A 17198-nucleotide genomic window follows, 5' to 3' on the forward strand; every position below is an offset into this window, starting at 1 on the left:
CGTGCGAGCGCGCGCGGGATGGGGGGGGCGGGGCTACGTCACAGTGCGGCCACGTGGGGCCGGGGACAGCGAGCACGTGGGAGCGCGCGGTGCTCCCGGGAAGGCCCCGGGAAGGCCCCGCACACCGGCGGCCGCGGACCCCGGGCGGCCTCCTGGGCGCCGCGGGGGCCGGGGGGCGGCCACGTGGTGGGGACAATCACCCGCCGGAGCGAGCGCTCGCGGGCAACCCGGGTGAACACGGGAGCTAAACGTGCTGCTCTCTTTTCAGACCCCGAAGAATCAGATCAAACAGAAAAAAATGGCTCCTCCCCCGAAAAAGTTCGAGGAAAGTGAGGAAGAGGAGTCCTCTGAACTAGAGGAAAGCAGCGGAGAAGAGGTGATTGATCTAGGGATGGAGCCAAAGGGATGCACGTGTTTCAGAAGTGTCGTGAGGGTTGTGGGTTACACTGTAACAGGGGTTTAATCAGCAGTCGGTGTTCCTCACTAAAGTGCGGCTAAAGAATAAACTGGATTTTATAAGGCTGAAGCAGCCTGGGGAAAAATAGCTGAACTCCTAAGTCTACTTCCAGGCTTTTGGAAGTACTGCTGGCGTCTTAAAGCTGTCCTAAAGCTAAAAAGCAAGTGGGTACATAATTACCTTTGTAATGAGCAGTATGACGTTTGTCACATGTGGTTAATGTGCAAGTGTAAAAATCCCAAGATGCTAAATGCCAGTAGATACCACTGGTCTTGGTTCGGGACCAGGGAATTTAGAGGTGCTTTGATGTTCTGTAAGTAGGCTCCTGAAAGCATGAGCAAGCTGAGTTTGAGCTTTATTGATTGATCAGGGTGGGCATTTGAGGTAACTCAACAGAAACTGTCAGAAGGATATTCTTTAGATTTGTTGCTGTGTGTTTGTCTGATTGTGAAGTAATGGTAGGTTAAACAGGGCAGCATGAGTTTTACACTGATGTGTCTTTCAGATGGTCCCCCAGAAGAAACCACAAAAAGTTGCTGTTACCCCAGCCAAGAAGGCTGCAACTCCTGCAAAAAAAGTTGCTACTCCTGCGAAAAAAGCGGTTACACCTGCAAAGAAGGTTGTGGCTACTCCAACGCCCAAAAAGGCTGTTACTCCAACTCCTAAAAAGGCTGCTGTCCTAACCAAAGGAGCAAAAAATGGAAAGAATGCCAAGAAGGAGGAGAGTGAAGAAGAAGATGATGAAGATGATGATGAAGATGATGAGGAGGAGGAGGAGGATGAAGAAGATTCTGGTAAGTTACCCTTGAAATATGCATTGACTAAAAGTGGTTCAGTCAAGTCATTTAATATGAGTTCCTTTGGAATTGAAAGATTTGTATTATTGGGGGGATTCATTGATTAATGAAAGATTATGAAAGAGAGGTGGGCAATGGGTGAAGTTTGGAGGAAAGCTTGGACTGCAGCTGCCTTACACACAGCCTGTAAAACACCTCCCAGTTTCTGGATTGCTCTTTCCTGAATTTTGGACAAAATTTTGTGAAGCTCTAAGTACTGTTTACCTATACCACTCATTGATTGAACCTTTGTAGTAAAAACTTGTACTGTTGGTGCAGATGAGGAAGAGGAACCACCAATGCCTGTGAAGCCTGCAGCCAAAAAGCCTGCAGCAGTGCCAGCCAAAAAGCCTGCAGCTGTGCCAGCAAAGCAGGAATCTGAGGAGGAGGATGAGGATGAAGAGGATGATGAGGACGATGAAGAAGAGGATGGTATGTTTATTACTAAACACTTAGAGGGACGGGGGAGAGGGAGGTAACTGACAGGATAATGGGAGTGATGCAGTGTGTGCTGAGCTGGTTTTAGCTGGTTGCTGTTGTCCATGTGCTGAATGGGTGTTAATTTCCCTATTGTCAGTTAAACTTTTTACTGTTGTTGAACAGGTTTTGGGTTTTTTAAACGCAGTAAAACTCAAGGGAAAAAGATGTCTTTTATAAAAATTAAGTGTATTAAACTTTTTTCCTGAGAACATGCAAATTTCAGGAGGCATGAGAAACATTTTGCTCAACAGCATTTTGTTTTCTTAGTTTCAAAAAGTGCTTAATGTGGAACTGTCTAAATACTGTGCTCTTCTTGTTTCAGAGTCTGAAGATGAAGCCATGGACACAGCCCCTGTTCCAGTGAAGAAAACCACTCCAGCCAAGGCTACACCAGTGAAAGCCAAGGCAGTAGAATCTGAAGATGAGGAAGATGAGGAGGAGGAGGATGACGATGAAGAGGAGGATGAAGAGGATGCCGAGGAGGAAAGTGAAGATGAAAGTGAGTTAAAGTTTAAAATCTTACAGCTGCTGAGTAACAGGAGGTCTTGTGTATGACTGGTGTAAAGATTAATGCTCCTGTGTTGATTCAATTTAGGAAAAGTTCTGTATTTTTCAGTGTTGTTTTGTTTTCTCGCACAGAACCTGTCAAGGAAACACCTGGAAAGAGGAAGAAAGAAATGACTAATAAAAGTGCACCAGAGCCCAAGAAAAAGAAAACAGAGGGTAAGTGGTGTGGGGTCATCAAATGATGCTTGTTTAATGGACTGTGATTGGACTCTGTTGCATGAGGAATGTAACTGTGAAGGTCCAGGATGTCAGGGTGGGGTTTCCCAGCACAAATGATGATTATAAGGGACTTAATACTGAAATATGATGTCACTTTTGAGCAAAAACTGATGTGCTAAAGCTGTCTAGACTCTGGCTCCCAGTTTTAAAAGCTGCTTTAAAAAAAACCCCACTTTATTATCTTTTCAGAGAAAGTTCAGTCAGCTTTCTCTGTATTTGTTGGAAATTTGGTCTGCACCAAGGAGTTTGAGGAGCTGAAGACTGGTCTCAGAGAATTCTTTGGGAAGAAGAATATTGAAGTTACAGATGTCAGAATCGGTGCTTCCAGGTGAGTTCTTCAGTAGAATTTTGCTGCTAATTTATTTTATTTGGCACTAATTTGTTCAGAGGTGTCCAAGTGTGCTTTTTCCCCTCAAGATGCTGGGGTGGCTGCTTGGTAGTGGTGAGGGTTTTAACTTTGCCTGGAATTTGACCAGGCAGGACCTCTCTGGTGTTAGGTTTGTGTTTGTGGTCTCTGCTGCCAGAGATGGATCAGGGAACTCAAGGATGTGTTCTTGCAGGCGGTTTGGCTATGTGGACTTCTCATCTGCTGAGGATCTGGATAAAGCTCTCCAGATGAATGGAAAGAAGTTAATGGGTTTGGAAGTCAAACTGGAAAAAGCAAAGACCAAGGAAGCTATGAAAGAAGACAAGAAAGGTACGGCCCAATTAAGAGTTTCTAAAATGCTTACATACAGATATGCGAGTTCAGATGGGAATATCTGCAAATGTGATCCCAAGAAATAGTACATGTTGGGACGGCTGAGGAAGAAATATGTTTCTTTTTGAAACTTTAGGACCTGTTTTTTGAACTTGATGCCTTTAAGAGAAGCGCAGTAGTTTCATTAACTTCTGTTACAGTTGTATTTGTAGCTTCTGAAAATGTGAATGCTTGCTGTTAATTTCTGCTGGATCAGCTTGCTGAGTCTCTGTAGATGAGGGATTTTTAGCTGGTAACCTGAAAGTAACTTGTCTTTGCAGAGAGAGATGCCAGAACTCTGTTTTTGAAGAACCTGCCCTACCGCATAACCGAGGATGACATCAGGGAGGTGTTTGAAAATGCATCGGAAGTCCGGATAGTGATGAACAAGGACGGGAGCAGCAAAGGGTGGGTAGCTGAGAGGACTCGTGTGTTTGCTGTTCCTTTAGCTCTTGGCATATTCTGATAAGCTTACGTGTCCTTTGGCTACCTGAAGGAACCTGCTGCATTAGTTGTCTTACTTTTTGTAGCATTTTTCTTTTACATCTTTCCCCCCGCTCATTCACAAACTTTGTTGTTCTGGAAGGAGGCATTTGCTTACGTTCTTTTCTGTGTTGTAGGATGGCCTACATTGAATTTAAAACAGAAGCTGAGGCAAACAAAGCTCTGGAGGAGAAGCAGGGCACAGAAATTGAGGGTCGTGCCGTGGTCATTGACTTCACCGGTGAGAAGAGCCAGCAAGATCATCAGAAAGGTACTTTCCATACTGATAACATGCATACAGATGGCATTCAGGATCCATTTCCACTTGCTTCAGAAGTTCCTTGGTGGTATGCCAACTGAAAATATTGCAAAAAGATTAAGATACCAGATCTTTTGCCTGACTTGTGCTCTGCATCCTGTGCACTTTGTCTTGACTGCATGTTTCAGACAAGGGGGGCAATTGGTCTCAGTGAACAAAACAGGGCTGGATTTTGCTTTGTGCCTCACCTTGAGGTGAGGAAAGGGCAGCAAGTATTCTTACCCCTTGGCAGAGTCTGGTAACTAGAGAACAAGAGCTCTCCTTCTCCAAACCTGCACTTAACAACATTGATTTTTCCCCATAGGAGAGTCGAAGACCCTAATTGTCAACAACCTCTCGTATGCTGCTACAGAAGTGACTCTCCAAGAAGTGTTTAAGAAAGCTGCTTCCATCAAGGTGCCACAGAACAACCAGGGCAGGCCTAAAGGGTAGGTTGTGCCTTTCACTTGACCCCCAGGCTGGCATTGCAAGTGACTTGCCTCCAAGGTATCCCTTGTTCCCAGGCTGACTGGAATCTTCCTCTCCACACAGGTATGCATTTGTAGATTTTGCCACAGTTGAGGATGCCAGAGAGGCAATGAATTCCTATAACAACACAGAGATTGAAGGCAGAACAATCAGACTGGAATTCAGTTCACAGAAAGGGAACATGAACGCACGAGGAGGAGGAGGATTCGGTCGTAAGTGTTTCATGTTCGATCTCCAGCTGTGGCAGGAGAGCACCATCCAGGCAAATCTGGGGCTGCTCTAAAAAAAAAAAAAGCCAAACATTGTAAGCATGTGTGCTGGATGTGATGACTGATTATCTGAAATGCTGATGAAACTGTTGTCAAATTCCTCTAGATAGTCAAGTGCTGATCCAGCAGTGTCTGTACAGTTATTGTTGATAAGGTGCAAGCATCTGTTTTTTTTAAAAGGAGTGTGGCAAACTTAATTTAGCAATATCGGGTTGGCTGAGGGAAATCCTTTTTGTCAGGCTCTAACTGTAGTCCTGAAAAAGTTTCCATGGACTCCAGGTGCTTGAGCTGTTCCTTAAAAACAATCCCTTTATTCCTAAGAGGTGTTCTGGGAGCCAGTAATGCAAACTGGATGTGATGTTATGAAGCTGAAGCTTGCTTTGCTCAGGCTGAATGACTTGTAAATGTGCTTCCTTTTCACAGAGCAAAGCAAAACATTGTTTGTGAGAGGCCTTTCTGAGGACACCACAGAGGAGACATTAAGAGAATCATTTGAAGGCTCAATAAGTGCAAGAATAGTCACAGACAGAGACACTGGATCATCTAAAGGGTGGGTTAAACATCACTGGGCTGGGTTCAGGTGCTACAGAGCACCTCACTGTAGCTGATCTCTGCAAGGCAGGGTGTTTCTCAGGCTCATGTGGGTGGCTCTGTGAAACTGCTAAATAGGGTGGGAGCAGAGAACACACAGCTTTGGGTCCACTGGTGGAGGGCAGCACGTGCTCCCTTCTCACCTCTTCTCAATGAGCTCCTTCCTGCCAACAAACCTCCGTGGCAGCCGCTGGATTCGCACGAGAAGAAAATTAACTGTACAGTACTGGCAAACTCACAGTGGGGCTCCATCCCTTGTGATTAGCCACTGCTGTCCTACAAGTGGCACATCCTGTGGGATGCAGAAGTTCTGGTGTTTGATTCCAGAAGGATTTCTGTGAGGAACCCGTAGGTGGTGCTGCAGCTCGTGAAATGTGGCTGACGCTCTTGTAACTTGTTTCCTAGGTTTGGGTTTGTGGACTTCAGCTCTGCAGAAGATGCCAAAGCAGCTAAGGAAGCCATGGAAGATGGAGAGATAGATGGAAACAAAGTGATCCTTGATTTTGCCAAGCCAAAGGGTGAATTCCAGCGTGGCGGTGGATTTGGTGGTCGCGGTGGCAGAGGAGGTGGCCGAGGAGGAAGAGGTGGATTTGGTGGCAGAGGTGGTGGCAGAGGTGGATTTGGAGGTAAGAGGAAGCAAATGCTGCTGTTCAGAGGGGGTGTGCTCCAAAATGAACCTAAAGCCATTCTTGGGGTTATGGTGTAGAGCTACCAGAGAATATTGGATGTGAATTTATTTTCTGTCCTGTGCCAGGATGGGTTTGGAAGGGCAGTGGTATAGATACACCACTGCAATATATTTGTGTGCATATAATATAAATACTATAGTGGTAACTGTGCTTTTTGCAATAATTTTCTTTCTAGGTAGAGGAGGTGGCTTCCGAGGAGGCAGAGGAGGAGGTGGAGATCACAAGCAGCAAGGGAAGAAGATCAAGTTTGAATAAACTTCCCCTTTCCTTTCCCTTTTCCTGCTCTCTGAGACTATCTGAAAGGACTCCGGGGGTTTTTATTCTCCTTTGGTCTTGGCGGAGCCTTCGGAGGACATTCCAAGAAGCGAAGCAGTACTGTGAGCCACTTGGAAGATAAAATTTTCATTTCAAGGAAGAGAGAGCAAGCCATTTTGACCGCTTGCCTGTTCAAATGAACTTTTTAAAACAAAGAGTGATAGATGTGGGAATTTACCCCTTGTCTGTGAGTTGTCTTGAATTTATAATGTTTTACCCATGTACAAAAAAATTTTTTTTTTCCTATAAACTTCTGTAGCATTTTTGCTGTAAAAATGCAGAATGTTTTATCATTTGTGCTTTAGCAGCCTGTCTTGGACAGATTAAAGGACCTAAACTGGTTCGTGTTACCTCTGTGCCACTAAATGAAGCCAGGCTGTGAGAAACAGGCTGTCTGTAGCCTTCCCTCTTTTGGGTTAAGGTCATTGGTGTCACAGCAGCAGCCTCTGTCCTGCTCTGCTCCAGCAGGGTATGTGTGCTGTGTTAGCAGGAGCTATGGGAGAATATGATGGCCAAGGTAAGCTCTGTAACTACAACATTATTTTTTTTTTTTTAACTAAGATACTGTGATGGTGCTTGCTAGCCAGCTGCTTTTCTACTTTCTTTTTAAACAAAGTAAATCAGATCTTGTACTAAGGCCCTGCAGTTCAGTTGCTATCTTCTACAAGTATTTTCTCTTGTGCTTATTCCAAATTGTCTCTTGCCCCTAAGTGTGAAGCAAATACAAAAGCAGGAGTTTGGGATAAGAGGCTGCTTGTTTGTAACCAAACTCATGCCTGCTGTCCTTCCTCATGCACCTTCTTCAGGCACCTGGGGGAGAAGGGCCTCAGTCCTGTGGCAGTGGTCAGGTTTTCTAGCCAGGCACAGGGTGCTGCCCTGCAGTGGCAGCTGCTGGAGTCGTGGTTTTCCCAGACGGGTGGGTGCAGAAAACTGGCACAGCGCTGTGTAGCTGAGCCTTCCTGAGTACAGTATCCCTTAGTGTCATCTCCCCCTGCTCTGCTGAAAGATCCTGCCCTGACATTTGGCCCGTGCCAGTGGCCTCTGGCCGCGGTCAGACTGTTCCACCCTCCTGGCACACGGCCACTGCTGGGACCTTCCCTGCCCTGCCGGGCCTCTGCAGCCGCTCATGCTGCTGTGGCCGTTTCTCCCTGGCTTCCCAACATCGAGCCTTGCCAAAGGCCAGTCCCCGTGGCCAAAACCAAACCAGTGGTGTCTGGGGTCGTTTCAGCTGGAGGCCTGTGCGGTTTGTGTGCCGTGTGCCATCGCCCCTGGCCCAGGCTCTCCCGGCCCTTCGCCATCGGCCATTTTGGAGCCGCACCCGCGGCCCGCCGGCAAATGGTCGGAGGGCGGGCGCGGCCGCCAGGGGGCAGCAGCCGCCCGCGCTGCGCGTCCTCGCCGCCGAGCTGAGGGGCTGCTCCTGAGGGCGCCGCCCGGAGCCCCGGCCCGACCCGCTTCCACCCCGCACATGGGCCCTCCCCCGCTGCCGGACACATGGCGTGTGACAGCGTGGGGTGACTGGAGAGGGAATGGGCAGGAGTATCCATGAGTGCATCCACGGAGCACTTGTGTTTTGTCTATGCATATGAAATTTTTGGTGCCCTGTGACAGATGGCCTAGCCTGCCAAATACAGTGTGTCCTGGTTCCCTTCACTGACCTCTCTGCTCCCCAGCAACGGGAGTGTCCAAGCTGGGTGGCAGCCCTGGAAACAGCCCCTCGGTGCCCAAACGCCGAGGTGAGACCCATGGGTTCACCTGCAGCTTTCCTCCTCTTCACCGCAGCCAGGTTCACACCTCATGACCAGGGCTCGTGTTACCTCATGGCGCTGCTGTGGCTGTGGAAGTGAGCAAGGTCTTGCTGTGGGGAGGGTAATGGGGACAGGAGGTGCCCATCTCCTGTACAAGAGTGCCCAACACAACCAGTGAATTTCCAGCCCTGCTGAGGTGGCTTTTGCCAAAGAGGTTGACATGAGAAGCTCATCCCTGCAGGGCACCACAAGGATCTGAAGTTTAGTTTGAGATGGAGGTGGAGGACTGCATGAAAGAGAGAAAATACCCACCAGCCTGATTACCGTGCCTGGCTCCACAAAGAAGCTGTGCCAAACTGGAACAGGGCAGCTTCAGTCCCCAGATGCCCATTCCAAGGAGTTAGTTTTGTCACTGTAACACATTGCTGGGTTTTGTTCCCAGCAGAAACTCACTAGTAATGACATGAGGTGAAGGCTTGTAGGATTTTTTTCTTCTTCTTTTAACCTTTATTTAGAAACTAGAATATTCACCAAACTCTACAAGGTTTCTCTGTACAGGTCCCACCAGCTGAAGAACAACACTGAGAGATGTCTACACACAGCCCTGGCTCACCATAGACAATGCTACAGAGAGCAAGAGCTGACCCTGCATCCAGGATAAATGTACAGCCTAAAGTACTGTACCTGACATAAATTATGGAGGTATCAATTTGGAAAGTGTTTCTGAACTCACTCCTATTGGAAGGAGGGAGGGAAGGGGAAAAGGAAAGAGTTGTGTGCTGCCTAAGCCCAGTGGGTACCAAAAATGCCCTCAGGACTCTGCCCTGCTGCTCCAGGGACCCAGTGCATTGTGCATCCAGTTTCACAGTATCACCACCAGCTGAGCCCTGGGCAGCACTGCCTCTTTCGCTTCCTTCTCTTCAAATCTGCATCTCATCTGAACAGGGCCATTTTAAGAGTGGTGTGGCTGGGCATGTGGTGCCCTTTTTGACTGGTTTATGCTCTTTTTTAGTTTGTTTTCTAACCTGGGAAATGTACTTGGAGTAAAAGAAACAGGCCTGTTTCCAAAACGCATTAAGAAAATAAGAGAAAGGAAAAAAAAAAAGGCACTGCACAGGGGGACCTTTGAGGTAGCAAAATTTTTTTCCTTTCGATGTCTGGCACCAGAGAGGGAGAGGGAGTTAAGGGCATCTGTGCCCGTGTTTTGCTGTGCATGGTCAGGGCCGTGGATGTGGCTGTGTGTGTCCACCCCCTGCAGGGACATCTGGGCATGCCAGCCCTACACACAGGGACATCTGTGCGTGTAGAGCCTGTGCCTGGGAGCACGTGTGTGAGCATGTGTGGCTTTGCACATTCCTGTGGCCTTTGCTCATGCCTGCAGTCAGTGGCTGGAGAGCATCGTGGCCCTTGTGTGGCCACATGTCTCTCTTTTGGGTGGTTTCCACCAAAGCACCCAGTCCAGGGCTCCCCTCGAGAGCTCGTGGCCTTTCAGCCCAAAGAAAAAAGGCCGTGTCTTGTGACATCATTTCCTGTCATGCTCCTGCATCTCAGCCTGTAGAATAAATACTGCAGCAACCCTGAGAGGAGCAGACATGTGAAGCATCAGCTTTTTTTCACTTTGTCCCCTTGGACCCTGCTTCTCATGACAGAGCAGGACCAATGTCTCCAACCTACCCTGGAGCATCACAATTGCTGACAAACCAGGGCTGAACCCGAAGCAGCCACACACAGAGCCTTTGGGGCTGTTGTCCCCCTGCAAGGCAAAGCCATGAAGGCAGTGGTGCAGCACAGAGGGGGTCTCCCCACAGCACCCCCTGGGATGCCCAGGAAGTTGAGTCCCAGAAGTGACAAATCCCTGGGCCACTTCATGGGGGGCCACCACTTTTGTCCACCTCTTCCTTGGCCACAAGCAAGGGCAGCTGGCCTAGTAACTTTCCTGCCAGGAGGAACAAATCCCTGAGGAATTTCAGCTGGGTGCATTACTCTGAGGACACATGCAGTAAGGCTGCAGAGGGGCTGGGGAGCCAGGCACAGCCCAGGCTGGTGCTGGGAGCCCCTGTGACAGGGACAAGGACCCCAGTCCCCCAACTGCCAGGCTGAAGCCCTAGTGGGGACTCAGGGCTGTTGAGGGCCAGCCTCGGAGAAGAGCCCCTTTCCCCAGCTGCATATGGGGACACAGAGGACTTTGGTGGGGGTGAGTCCAATGCACACAGGGTCAATGTTACCAAGACCTTGCACAGAGGAGAAATTTGAGATAACAGATAAAATCCCGTGATTTTTGAGTCGGGAGGGGTTGATGCACTTGTAATTGGCTGAACTCCCTTGGAGCAGCTTCCCTGGATAGCCAGACCCTGAACATCTCCAAAAAACACCGTGCCACATCCCTCCCTGCCTCCCTCCACTCCTCCACTCATCATGCTGCTGTGGAGGAGGTACCTAAAGCAGAGCACAAACCTCTTTGTCCTCTCTCCATTTTGTGCTAGACTTGTCATGTTTTGTTGGTTTTTTTCTCTTTTTCAGCAACCCCCAACCCAGCTGGAGATATGTGAACCACAATACAGTACAGGAACAAACCCTGCCCATGAGCGCAGTGTCTCTGCCCTCCTCACCCCGGAGGGCAGTGCCCCTGAAGGATTTGTGTGCCACCAGCAGAGGTTCACCCCACCCCAGAGCAGGGATCAGTTGTCCCAGCTCCTGCAGTCCCAGCTCTCCAGAGAGACTGAGCTAAAGAACATTGAGTTTTCTTGAGCATGTCAAGTTACTGTGGACCAAGTCCCACATTTGCAGCAGCTCTGGAGGCAGCAGTTTATGAACCACCAACATACTCCGGTAAAAACATGGCTCCTTGTTCATCTTGCTGTTCTTGTTTTTCACAATACCAAAAGTCTTGAAGCCCTCGTGCCCAACAGGTGAGACTTTAAGGACCTCCAAGCACATTCCTAGGAAGACGTCATCGATGGGGTACAGCTCCAGTGTCTCTGAGGCCTTATGCAGCCTCTTGGCCAGGGCTCCGTCCATGACGAAGCCCCCACCCCCTGCATAGGGTGGGTAGATGTTTTTGTTGTAGAGGGCACTGGGGATATAGTACTTGTTCTCCTTCTTACGGATTGGCCTGGCCCTGTAGAGGACATCCCCCACAAAGAGGTTCTCTCCCTCCTTCTTGTCCTCCAGGAACTCCAGGATATTGCTGGGACTCACAAACACATCGTCGTCGCCTTTGAAGATGAAGTGGACGTTGTCACAGTAGATGTCGACCCACTTCAGGAAATGGACTTCTTTGAGGGTGAGGTTGAAGAAGCTGTCCAGGAAATCCCACTGCAAGATGTCACCATAGATGTGGTTCTCATAATCTAGCAGTTTCTGGTGGTTGGCTCTCTCCTCCTCCTTGGAGGCGGTGCCCAGCAAGAACAGCGTCCTGATCCTCTTGCCCTCCACCTCCTTCTCTTGGCCCCAGGTCCTCCGGATGGCCTCGCGGCGGTCGTGCTGTGTGATGATGGACTTGACCACAATGAGCAGGTAGACATCCCCGCTGCACTTCTCTGGGTGGTTGATCAGCATGGGGAAGTAGCGGCAGTGCCGATAGAGCAGGAACTGCTGGAAGTTGGGCTCCAGCCCTTTGAACCAATCCACCTTGCTGAAGTTCTGGTTGGCTGAGCAGTTGGTAGTGGTGACATCCCAGGATTTTGTTTGCTTTGCCGTCACGCTCTCCTCCTTCACAGGAGCTTTCTCCTTCTTGGTTTTCCAGAAACTGCTGCTGATGGAGAAGGAGTTGTCTCTCTTCTGTGATTTCAAGGGCTCTGAAGGGGGCAGTTCTTTCTGCTGCTGGCCCTGCATGAACTGGTTTGGGGCCATTCCACGCTGCAGCACCGTCACTGTAATGATCAGCAAGAAGGAGAGACAAACTGTTTTATAGATGGTCTTCTTCCTAAAGGGAGGAGACAAGGGGTTAAAGAGAAGAATATACAGGCTTAAAGAGGCTTGTCTGCAAAAGCACTTCCTTGAGAGGTCATGGGATGCTCATAATCTGTGTTCCATCACCTTTTGAGGAGGAAAAACCTTGTGGGAAGAGCTGCAGGACACCTCAATGCATACTCTTCCCAGCTGCATCCTGCTTATGGGGTGGCTTTGGGGCCACACTTAACTGTAGGGACAGGCACAAGGTATTGTGGGGGTGGTTGCAGTGTCATCTGATAACCCCAGTACCTAAGAGCAGGGAAGGGTTCACAGGAAAAATGAAAATGGGCTGAGAGAGAGAGAAGTCAGGGTGAGAGTTTCAGCAAGGCAGCTGTTTCAGAAGAAAGTCCCAAGGGAAACTGCTGTTTCAGCCACCTGAAAATTGTAGTTTAGGACAAGAGCAGGAGGGAATTATCTTTTCCTCAGAAACCTTAGCTCCAAGACAGACATACTGTCCATGGCCTAGACTGGCATCACAGGTTACACAGCACTGAGAAACCAGAGCTGGGAAGACCAAAAGAGTCAACATGAAAGTAGCATTGCTGTTTCATTTCAAAATGGCACATCAGGACAAAAAAAGAAAGTCATTTGAGTCAAATTTCATGGTTCAGTGGGAAAAAGACATCACCCTACAACCACCTTGTGAATCAGTATTTGAGGTGGCACTCCTGGGCATTTTGGCAGCTCTTGGGTCCCGTTGCTTCCTTTGTGGTGATAAGGAGCAGCAGATGCAGGGCAGACTGGGTGGGCAGATTTTCCCAGCCTGTGACAAACCAGGTGTCTGCATGTCCAGGGTGTGCAGGGCATGAGTAGATCAAACCCAGTTCTTCCTGGGACCATCCTGCTGCTGTCCTCTGCTGCAGACCTATAGCCCTGGGAAGCTGCTCGCTCATGGGACAAACCCTGGATGGAGTTCATGGGGAGCTTGAGCGGGATCCTCCTGAGGTCCTTGGGACTGCGGGAAGGCTGCACTGGGGAGATTATTGATGCACAATTCCTCCCCAGCCTGCTTTTCCACTCAGCTAAAGGTGGGTTTCTCATCCCACTGCCACAGAGGAAGGGAACTGGCCTCTCTGCCCAGCTGCACAATGTAGCTCCTGAGCGCTCAGCTTCCCACAGCTTGCACACTGTACCAACTTCCTCCTGCCTCAGTCCTGCGTGTTGCAGCCACCTTGGGCCGTCTTCCTGTGCAGATGAGCACTGGGCATTGGAGACAAGGAGCTGAACTCCTTGTCTCCACTCCCAACAGCTTCCCAAGGGCAGCCCCATCTCTGTCTGCTCCAACACGAGGTGCTTGGCAGTCCCTGAACACCTTTTTCCTGACACTGGGTTGTGAAGCTGACAGAGACAGATGTGGCACTGGTCTTGGGATGCCCCTGTGCCTGTCCTCTTCATGTCAGAAGCACATCCTCGCCTGGGTGACACTCACAGGGACAGCCCTCAGTCCCCTGCTCCTGTCAGAGCCAGAAAAATCTAAAATCATCTCCAGCAGGCAGGTGGCACCTTCACTTCAGGACAGTCCAGAGAAGGAGCTTGGGGTTGAAACTGAAACATTTAGCCCAAATATTTTCCAGATAGACAAAAACCCCAAAAAAAGCAGCGAAACTCTCCTAGACCTGGGACTGGATTGTGATTAGAACCACTGTGAAGCTGCTGGAGTTTTGGGCCTCAGGCTGCATCAAAACACCTGTGGGACACCCTATAGGTCATCAGACTCCCCAGGGCAGGAGACAACACTGTGCTAGGGGATTCCGCTCACCCTGAAACGCAGCAAGCCCAGATGGGAGTCGGGAGCTTAGAGGAGCTCCTGTCTCTGGCTTCGCTCTGAAGCACAAAGAACTTTTGAGCTCGACATTGTCGTGGGAAAACTGTGATCACTAGTGTGGACTGTGGGAGCGAGCGTGGAAATAAGTAATTAAGGATAAATGGATAGATATTCCTCATCCGGTTTTATATGTGACCACTCATCTGAGACTGATGAGGGAGCAGTTCTGATTAGATCTCACCATTCCCTTAACCCTCTCCAGCCCTGCCTGCACAGCTTTGAGCTTATTCTTACAAACCCTTCAGTTCCAATTCAACTTTACTCCAAGCACAGCCAAGCAAAGTTTAAAACCTCTCTCCCATGCCCGGCACTGCTGCAGAAATAACCCCTGTCACAATTGTAATTTCGTTTGCATCAATACCATCTCATCCTGTCCTGTCCCACCACATTCTTACACTCCCCATCACCCAAGGACAACAAGCGATAAAATACTCAGCCTGAAGGATGGCCAAAGGTTCCCCAGAAGCCAAATGGCAGGGAATTACTGATACAAATTTTAACAATTTGCATAGGTAGGGCTGTCACTAACTGGCACAGATGGTCCCAGCCTTGGCAGACTCTGCCTAACAGTGCATGAGTGCACTGACCCCCATTACTCTCCTTGGGACAGAAGGTTCAGACCGAGGGCTGAGGGGACAACTCCAGCTTTTATTAAGTGGTGGAGTGTCAAGTGGCCTGGGTATGTTTATAGGTGAGGTGTTGCACAACAGCACAGAAACTTATTCTTCCTTCCTTCAGTGGACCCTGTTTCCCAGTTCTCACCAGTGCAATTCCTGCTTTGTTACAAGAACCTATATAGGATTTTTCCTACTGGTCTGACTGCAAACCACGGAGTCCCACCACATCCAGCAGGAACCAGGAGACCCACAGCCACCTCTGCCCTGCAGAAAACCTGTCCCTGCACTCCCAGGAAAGCAGCGGGGACTGGGAGGACCCTGAGCCTGAACTGCAGGCAATTCCCATATCAAACCAAGGATTTGGGGGGCAAAAGAGTGACAGTTGTTTGTGCATCTTTTTGAGTCATGAGTCTTTCTGCTCTGTGGTCTCTTCAGCTGGGAAGTCCTTTAGGTACAGGTGAAAAAGTAACTCCTTCTTTCTGGGGATGCACTGGCAAGGGAGGTGCTTTGGGTTTGTTGCCATCACCCTGCCAAGCCCCAGGACCCTTCTTTGGGGCACAGCCCCCAGCCAGTCCCCTTAGTGTCCCCAGGAGTTGGGGACACCCAGCACTGCAGGGTCCAAGGGTGGCAGCCACCGGGGGTGCTCCCACTGGTGCCAGCCAAGTCTGTCCACCCCAACTGCTGGTGTTGCTGCCATCAAGAGAGCTTTGAAAAGGTCTTAACATGCTCCTCCTCTTCCTTTTTATCCACTAAGGAAACTTCAAAACCCTCCCTGTGAGGTGGCTTTGCCACCAGGCAGTTAAACATAAACTCCAAATTAGAGGGGGGCAGCATCCCTTTTTAGGTTTTGATGCTCTAAGGCAGATGAGGCCGCGGGAGACAGGGGCTCTCTATCCCTATCCCATTCACTTTGGATTCACCTGAAAACCTCTTTGATCAGCCAGCGCTATCTATTTATGTGATAGGGGCTTTTTCTGGCCCCTCAATTAGACACAGTCACTGAAGGCACCGCCAGTATAGAGTCCTGTCTGTTGTCAGCGCCAAGGATTTGAAGAGGGAATCTTATAAAGGGGCAGATGCTGGGCGGAAAGACCCCAAATGTTCCCAGAAAGTAGCCTGTGCAATAGCTGGGTGCAAGCACCAAGCGGGGCCGAAGCTCGCCATGGGGGTGCCCAGAGACGCGTCCCCTCCTCACAAAGCGAACTGGTTTAAACAAAAGGCCGTAAAAACACGCTTCTGGGGAAGGGGCAAGAGCCGAAACCTCGGGTATTGCCGCCGGTGAGGGCATCTGTCCCCAAGCTGGCGCTGCCGTGGGATGGGACCCCACCGAGCAGGGCTGGAGACCCTGCTGTCCCCGGCCCCTCCACACAAACCAGCTCTTTTCAGGGAAAAGCTGGGAAAAGCATTCCCAGGGATTCGGGGGCACCAACCGGCCGCCCCTGCCCGTTGCCCCCATCCTGCCTCCTCCCGGCCTCCCACCGGGCCGGAGCTCCGGTGCCCCGGGATGGAGAGAAAATCGTGTCGGGAGCGGACCCCCAGAGCCTTCTCCGGGGTACCGCGGCCAGCGAGACCCCGCCTGGGAGCCCCGCGGAGCCGCGGCGGCGGGAGGCTCGCTCCTGGGATGGGGACAGACGGACGGGGGACAAATGACAAACTTCGTCCTTAGTCTCTTCCGCATGCCCACCGTCCCCACCAGAGCTGTCCTTCCCCGGCCAGCCACCCCCGGGGCGACTCCCGAGAGGGACCCGGTGGGGAGAGGTCCTCGCGGTGCCCCGGCTCCGGGCAGGACGCGGCGTCGGGACTGCAGTGCCGGCAGCGGGAGCGGAGGACGCGGGACGGCGGAGGCAGGGATACCGGGATTCGGTGCGGGAGCGGGGCTCGGGCTCCGCGCTCCCCGGAGATCACTCACCACTGGAACATGCTGGGAGTGGGACGGGGCGGCCGCTCCGCTGCTGGCCGGGCTGCCCGCGGTCCGGGCGCTTCTCTCTGCACTCTTCCTCCTCCTCTTCTTTTTTCTTTCTTTCTTTTTTTTTTTTTTTCTCCTACTTTTTCTCTTTTCCCTCCCCTCTCTCTCCGAGGTGGAGCCTAGAGATGGATGGCAGAGCAGGTAGGTTAACTCTTGCCCTGCCCCTCTGTCCCGTCCCCCCGCCCGCCCCAGCAGACAGGCACCTCCCCAGTGCTCCCAGGGCAAGGAGTTTAAGGGTGACACCCCACACGTCCCCCTGAGGACCCTCCCCGCTGCCGATGGCACACTCACCAGGATCTGGGATCTCGGGGGCGTCCTAGTCCGGCTCTTCGTGTACTGTGCCCTCTCTGGGGTGCATTAGCTCTGCCCCAGAGTCTTTCATGTGCCTCCCAGGATACCCACATCTCCTGGGACCCACCCTCCCCCCACGACCCACATCTCAACCATGGTCCACACCGTGTCAAGGACCAATACTCTGCCCAGGGCTGCAGTTTCACCCAGGCATCCATGCTCTGCCGAGGACTCACATATTTCCTGGGACCCACAGCACACCTGGGGGTGCAGGGAGTTGACAGGGAGTTGCTGCATCAGGAAGGTGCACGAAGCATGCTGGGACCCCTCATGGGTCAAATTTCCAATAGCATCACAGCCAGGTGAGG

General features: G+C 50.7%; 2 protein-coding genes and 2 non-coding genes across 4 annotated transcripts in view; 3 read left to right on the top strand and 1 right to left on the bottom strand.

Annotated features, from left to right (window-relative positions):
• NCL (nucleolin) overlaps nucleotides 1–6773 on the top strand; it is a 7186-nt gene extending 413 nt beyond the window's left edge. Inside the window, exons 2-15 of the mRNA XM_041405954.1 lie at nucleotides 269–376; nucleotides 963–1251; nucleotides 1573–1725; nucleotides 2096–2272; nucleotides 2413–2496; nucleotides 2749–2887; nucleotides 3120–3256; nucleotides 3580–3706; nucleotides 3919–4052; nucleotides 4405–4528; nucleotides 4632–4780; nucleotides 5261–5387; nucleotides 5834–6054; nucleotides 6293–6773. Of these exons, the coding sequence (XP_041261888.1) occupies nucleotides 269–376; nucleotides 963–1251; nucleotides 1573–1725; nucleotides 2096–2272; nucleotides 2413–2496; nucleotides 2749–2887; nucleotides 3120–3256; nucleotides 3580–3706; nucleotides 3919–4052; nucleotides 4405–4528; nucleotides 4632–4780; nucleotides 5261–5387; nucleotides 5834–6054; nucleotides 6293–6372 (2049 nt within the window). The 3' untranslated portion in view covers nucleotides 6373–6773. The remainder of the gene's footprint in view (nucleotides 1–268; nucleotides 377–962; nucleotides 1252–1572; nucleotides 1726–2095; nucleotides 2273–2412; nucleotides 2497–2748; nucleotides 2888–3119; nucleotides 3257–3579; nucleotides 3707–3918; nucleotides 4053–4404; nucleotides 4529–4631; nucleotides 4781–5260; nucleotides 5388–5833; nucleotides 6055–6292) is intronic.
• On the top strand, nucleotides 2606–2675 carry LOC121336723. Its single transcript, XR_005952810.1, has one exon. It is a non-coding gene; the product is annotated as a small nucleolar RNA SNORD82 (small nucleolar RNA).
• LOC121336724 lies at nucleotides 4887–4963 on the top strand. The gene has a single exon (XR_005952811.1). It is a non-coding gene; the product is annotated as a small nucleolar RNA SNORD20 (small nucleolar RNA).
• Nucleotides 6774–10689: 3916 nt separating the features above from the next.
• B3GNT7 (UDP-GlcNAc:betaGal beta-1,3-N-acetylglucosaminyltransferase 7) lies at nucleotides 10690–16557 on the bottom strand. The gene is made up of 2 exons (XM_041405907.1): nucleotides 16483–16557; nucleotides 10690–12102 (listed from the first exon to the last, which is right to left on the bottom strand). The coding sequence occupies exons 1-2, from the start codon at nucleotides 16491–16493 to the stop codon at nucleotides 10902–10904; spliced, it is 1212 nt and encodes a 403-aa protein (XP_041261841.1). The 5' UTR covers nucleotides 16494–16557; the 3' UTR covers nucleotides 10690–10901.
• Nucleotides 16558–17198: the final 641 nt, after the last annotated feature.

Source organism: Onychostruthus taczanowskii, unplaced genomic scaffold (assembly GCF_017590055.1).
Source record: "Onychostruthus taczanowskii isolate IOZ18803 unplaced genomic scaffold, ASM1759005v1 scaffold24, whole genome shotgun sequence".
NCBI classification, from domain to species: domain Eukaryota; kingdom Metazoa; phylum Chordata; class Aves; order Passeriformes; family Passeridae; genus Onychostruthus; species Onychostruthus taczanowskii.